We start from the raw sequence: 6,000 nt of genomic DNA, 5'->3' as shown, positions 1-6,000 counted from the left end.
TCAACCTCAGAGCGAAACACACACACTGACAGCTGAACCAAGTAGAATCGAGTCCAGGAAGTGGTATGTTGAACAGGCCTGTCTTTCATTGCGATGCGGTGCCATGGAGCCTCAGTGAGAACAACAGAAACTAGCTTCACCCTCGTCTGTTCAGAACTCCACACGCGTGTTTCTGACTTCCCCACACGGCACACAAAGACGTCTGTTAACAACAGCGTCACAAAGCGTGTTCTCTGTCCAGGCTGTCCAGTGTTGTCCATCCCAGCTGTCAGACGGTGATTCCTGGCCTTTGTTTACTCTATAGGCCAAATGTAAACTTGACAAACAGACAGTTGTCAAACTACATGACAAATAATCCTTCCCTCCATCCTGAGGCCCTCAGAACAGAACGTCAGCTAAACGGTGACATAACCAGTATGGCTAGGTGTTCAAGGAGCATGTCACTGAACAACTTGAAATGTCAGTCGGATGAACACATACAAAAAACGATGTGACAATGTGGCTGGAAAACCATCTTACACATGTCGGATGTGGAGAAGAGAAACTATTCAAGGCTGTTTGTGTATGTTTGTCTCAGTAAAGTCTGGGTTCAGAAATTTTTCTGTTTTTCTCCTCACCTGCAAATACACTAGTGGGTGAGCTAGGTTGATTTATGGGGTTAAAAGTTTGTGGTGAGTGTCGACAAAAGGTGTCTTTGTTTACAAGTGTGTGGTGGTGCAAAGTTTGAAACCGGTTATGTCAGCAATGTCTCAGATTTTGTGCATCCTGTCAGTGAGGATCACAACCAGGTCGTTCTTATTCATAAATACATATAGTGAGTTTTTGAGTGTCTGGCAAAAGATATCCAACTAAACTCCTCACCCCAAACTTCATTTGAAAAAGTAAGTGAAATCAAAACAAATGGAAAGACTAGGTTTAAGGTAAGGTGCTCACTGCCAAACTGAACACTTACGTCCTTGGTTGATCTTGTCATGGATGGATGTGAATATGGAACTGAGTCGTTTCATTGTTCCGTGGTCCCTTGTGTCCACTTCATCAGACATCCTGGAAAGGAGGGGGGGGCGGGGGGGGGGGCAGGGGGGGGACAGGGGGGGTCAGACATGGTGGGAACCTACACACTTACCCCTCACACTTCTAACATGCCAACTGTCACTTAGAAATACATTTCCTGTTGGAAATTCCAAGACGGATGAAGGGAGTTTTCCAGATCTTGATTAGTGTTACGGGCAAAATGACAATTGAACATCCTTGCAAGAAAAAAAATCAGTGACAGGCATGACTAACTTCCTGTTCAAAAGCTACTAGTGAAAGCAAAACACTGAGAGAATAATAATACAGGGGAGCACAGAGTAAAGAAAACAGAAAGCTCTAAACATTGAGCTCACTGCCTGTCTGACATGGACAAACAGCAGTGAGATAAGACTGTCACGGCCAGAGTTAGATCACAAACTTGAAAGATGGGCAGGGGATTCTTAAACGACATATTTTGCTCTATCCCTAAATGTGATTTATCTGACTGAACACAGTTTACTGCAGTCTGCCCTCCTTGGAATCAACATTCAATAGTCACATGCTGAACAACATAACTCTCTTAGTCCCGTATGATGTGATAACAATCTGTAACGTCTCCACAGGGACATCTTCACCTTTTGGCCCTGGGAGGAGAGAAATAAGCATGCTACTACATCAACACACATGATGACTCTGTTCAGTTGGCCAACAACTGCAGGTCCAAAAATACCCTTCAGAGGTTACTCTACCAGCACCAGATAACCTACTCTGTGGTGTTATCTAACAACTAGGGTAGTAGCCGCATAACTCAACCATTCTCTAGACTCGTCACAACTGTCAATGTGAACGTAGAAAAGTTGTATGCAAGAGGGCCAAACGTTGCTGACGCCGTAAGCCCTCTGTCACGTGGCAGCTCTATAGATGAGGTGCTGCCTTGAGGCACTCAGTCCTTGTTTTTCATGTTCAAGTGAAGTGTTCCCAACCACATATGAGACAAGTGACCTTTCAGAACAATGTGAAGACCTTTCCAGCGTTCCATCAATGACAGTTCAGTGTGTACTATGGATGTCCTCTCTGTCTCCTCTTTATGGAGGCTCAAACTAACCAGAGCAACAGATCAGATCAAAGTTGATTTTTACTGGAAAAGGCTTTTTAAACTTCGGTTTCATTCGGTGTGGTACATTGTATTGAAAACACTTGAAGAGCCCCAGCCCCCAATACACTGACAATTGATCTTTCCATTTCACTTTGCTAACACGTTGAGTCATTTGGAGGGCTCAGACGTGTTTTTGCTATTCAAAGTAAGCGGTCCATAAACTTCGTCATTCTCTATTCTTTGAAACCCTGAGGCTCAATTTTAGCCTAATTCGCCCTGTAACAAACTTATACCAATTTGACAATTGATCTTTCCATTTCACTTTGCTAACACGTTGAGTCATTTGGAGGGCTCAGACGTGTTTTTGCTATTCAAAGTAAGCGGTCCATAAACTTCGTCATTCTCTATTCTTTGAAACCCTGAGGCTCAATTTTAGCCTAATTCGCCCTGTAACAAACTTATACCAATTTGTCAGTAGTATGCGACAGCAAATCATGTTCACCACATTGGGGTTATGCAAATACTGTAGGAAAGAGGTAATCAATAGCCTACATCAGTATGTTAATGTAAACGTCTGGGCTGACCGTAGCCAAGCACAGCGGTTCAGTAGCCGACTCAATGTATTTCAGATAAAGTGAAAAAACAAAAAAGATTATTTGCCCAAATATCAACATTTCTAGTTTAATGGTATACCAACAAGACTGACACCAACGACTTCAGAAACAGTCATATAAATAGGTCTGATAAATCTATACTCACTTTCGTTTCGGGTCTCGCTGTGAATGACACACTCGGACTCCTATTGACCGTCTGACATCCAGAACAAGACGTGGCTACAAGCGGTCAGCCTGCAGGTGGATGTACTGTTTCAGACCTCGATCGAAACGTTGAGAGAAACTTAAAGAATGACAATTATCTGAGTAAAACCGTTAATCCTATTTAAGGGCTGAATATTAAGCCCTATTGAGTCATAAAGTCGTTTTCGATCTCGAAGCAGATGCAAGCATTTTCAAAGCTACCCATTGAGAGAAACACTGCGGAATAAGAGAATAGATCCCTTAAGCAGTTCGACTACGAACACAGGAAAGACACTGGCATAGCAAGAAGCACACCCCTTTTAATCGTTACCTAATTTAAAGTGACGATTCTTATGCTGTGACGTTTCTTATGCAAAAACAAGTGAGGGAAGAATAATTGCATAATGTGAAGCCTTGCCTAAATTATTTCTTAAAGGACAAAGCATTAGACTCATGCCAGTTAACATAAAATAATGTGATTTATATTTTCTCCAAAGGTTCAAATGAAAAGAAGCTTTGCATTCAATAGATTGTGGACAACCACTAAACTTTACAATAGTACTGTATAAACTTTTGGAGAGTTTCCACCCCCTGGTGTAGATATAAGTAATGACAAAATGGGCTTTGAGTACTACGTTCCAACTTTTATCATCTTTGATGGGCCTACTAGTTTGCCCACAGGGCTGGATCCTGGTCCTGGGAGATACCTGGACATGTCTCTCCCGTGTTGGTCTCCTGTGTTGGTCTCTCTGTGTTGGTCTCTCCTGTGTTTGTCTCTCTGTGTTGGTCTCTCCTGTGTTTGTCTCCAGTGTTTGTCTCTCTGTGTTGGTCTCTCTGTGTTGGTCTCTCCTGTGTTGGTCTCTCTGTGTTGGACTCTCCTGTGTTGGTCTCTCTGTGTTGGTCTCTCCTGTGTTTGTCTCCAGTGTTTGTCTCTCTGTGTTGGTCTCTCCTGTGTTGGTCTTTCTGTGTTGGTCTCTCCTGTGTTGGTCTCTCTGTGTTGGTCTCTCCTGTGTTGGTCTCTCTGTGTTGGTCTCTGTGTTGGTCTCTCCTGTGTTGGTCTCTCTGTGTTGGTCTCTCCTGTGTTGGTCTCTCTGTGTTGGTCTCTGTGTTGGTCTCTCCTGTGTTGGTCTCTCTGTGTTGGTCTCTCCTGTCAGTTTGTGACTGCCAAAAAAACATTGGGGGAACACTGACTGCAGATTAAGTGCCTCCAACATTTCAGGCTATTTGGAAACGAGTCAGGCATGAAAGACTTTGATTGGATGAGAGTTTGTTGGCAAAGTATATGTCCAGTCATAGGCGATTTTACCGCCGGTCCTACTGTTGGGATTAAAACATTTACATTTTGAAATTTATATAAAAAAACTATTGAATTATTTTAGAACATTTTTAAGTGATGTCAGCGTTGTATGTTCTATCATGGTTTGTTGTACTCTAATGATTAATACTAATAAATTGATCTACTCTGAATTTTGAGCATGTTTTTTGTTAGCAAAAAAACCCTACCCTTTGTACCCCCAGTTTTAAAACCTAGAATCGCCTATGTGTCCAAGTCGGATGGAGTGCATGAACCTTGTCTACTGTGACATCACTGTGGCCCCCATGTGCTCTTGGGGGCCCTCTGGTGGCCACGGGGCCCTAAGCAGCCGTTTAGTTATCTTATGCCTTGGGCCGGCTCTACTCCTAAGAGACTGGTCGTGTGATGTTCAGGCCTCTAGGCTTATCAATGACCACATCTTGAACTACTGCCTTGCTTCATGTCACACCTGGCTCTGAGCTCTCATCTGCAAATGTTCTCTTTTCCTGAAGATGGTGCTGATGTGTAACTGATTTAGCAGACGCTTTTATCCAAAGCGACTTCCAAGAGAGAGCTTTACAAAAGAGCATTGGTCACTGATCATAACAACGAGGTGGTCCCAAACATTGCAAGCAGCCAAAACATGAAGCATACATTGTGAAAAACTAAACTAGTGCCAAGGGAAGACCCATAAGTGCATGCAGTTATACAAGTTACTAATTAAAACAACATGAACCCCAAAAAGTGCAAGACTGTATCTGTAGAAGAACAATCACCAGTAAATGTTTCACAGCGAGTACAAGAGTTAACTTTGTTATAACTAACCTACAAGAGCAACAAGTCTCTCAATAAGAGAGATCCTGGAGGAAACTAACATCAAGTCCAATCAAGCAAGCATTCCTAAGTACCGTTGTACTCCCAGAACAAGTGCGTCTTGAGCCTTTTCTTGAAGGTGGGGAGACAGTCTGTGTCTCTGATGGAGGTGGGGAGTTGATTCCACCACTGGGGGGCCAGGCAGGAGAAGAGCTTGTGTTTGGACCGGGCGGTCTTGAGCGGTGGGACCACCAGGCGGTTGTCTGAAGAAGACCGTAGGTGACGGGTGGGGGTGTAAGGCTGCAGGAGAGACGATGTAGTCGGGTGCAGTCACGTTCACTGCTCGGAAGGTCAGTACCAAGGTCTTGAATCTGATACGGGCGTTGATGGGTAGCCAGCGGAGAGAAATGAGGAGCGGGGTAACATGGGAGCGTCCGGGTAGATTGTAGACCAGGCGGGCTGCCGCGTTGTGAATCCTCTGAAGAGGGAGGGTTGCACATGCTGGGAGACCAGCGAGCACCTGTTATATTTAAGGCTGCCCAAAATCTCTAACTGGCCTCGTCCCTCCACAACATCCCTCAATGACGACACAAGCTCTGCTGCTACAGACATGTCAGAGTCGAACCTTCAACACGGTCTTTTCTGCTGACCTCAGTAAGACACAATACTGCCGACCACATGAGCACAAGAACCCCCGACATTTGCATGATATGACGCCTGACAATCCCACTATTTTTCTGGATGAGCCTCAAAGGGTTGATACCACCCCTGGTATCTCCTTCTCCCCAGGGGAGGGAGAACGGACAGCCAAGTGGCCCACCTTCCTCAGCTTCTCCTTACTCCAGAGAGACACTCGATCAAATAAAGGATTTATCCAAAACAGACATTTAATGGATTCACAAACATCTCTCAAAGACTACACTGCTTGTGGACACTAGAAGGATTATTGGATATGTGACAATGTATGCTTCTTTCTTTTCTGTGTTGGT

General features: G+C 44.2%; 1 protein-coding gene across 1 annotated transcript in view; it reads right to left on the bottom strand.

Moving 5' to 3' along the window:
• The window catches only part of dennd2db (DENN/MADD domain containing 2Db), a 12,416-nt gene extending 9,208 nt beyond the window's left edge, over positions 1 to 3,208 (bottom strand). Inside the window, exons 1-2 of the mRNA XM_084704470.1 lie at positions 2,867 to 3,208; positions 953 to 1,044 (exon numbers count right to left, since the gene is read on the bottom strand). Of these exons, the coding sequence (XP_084560596.1) occupies positions 953 to 1,043 (91 nt within the window). The 5' untranslated portion in view covers position 1,044; positions 2,867 to 3,208. The remainder of the gene's footprint in view (positions 1 to 952; positions 1,045 to 2,866) is intronic.
• Positions 3,209 to 6,000: the final 2,792 nt, after the last annotated feature.

Source organism: Hypomesus nipponensis, chromosome 9 (assembly GCF_054491055.1).
Source record: "Hypomesus nipponensis isolate SF chromosome 9, ASM5449105v1, whole genome shotgun sequence".
Classification (NCBI taxonomy): Eukaryota; Metazoa; Chordata; class Actinopteri; order Osmeriformes; family Osmeridae; genus Hypomesus; species Hypomesus nipponensis.
Note: the sequence above shows the minus strand (reverse complement) of the source record. Positions and strands in the feature narration are given on the sequence as shown.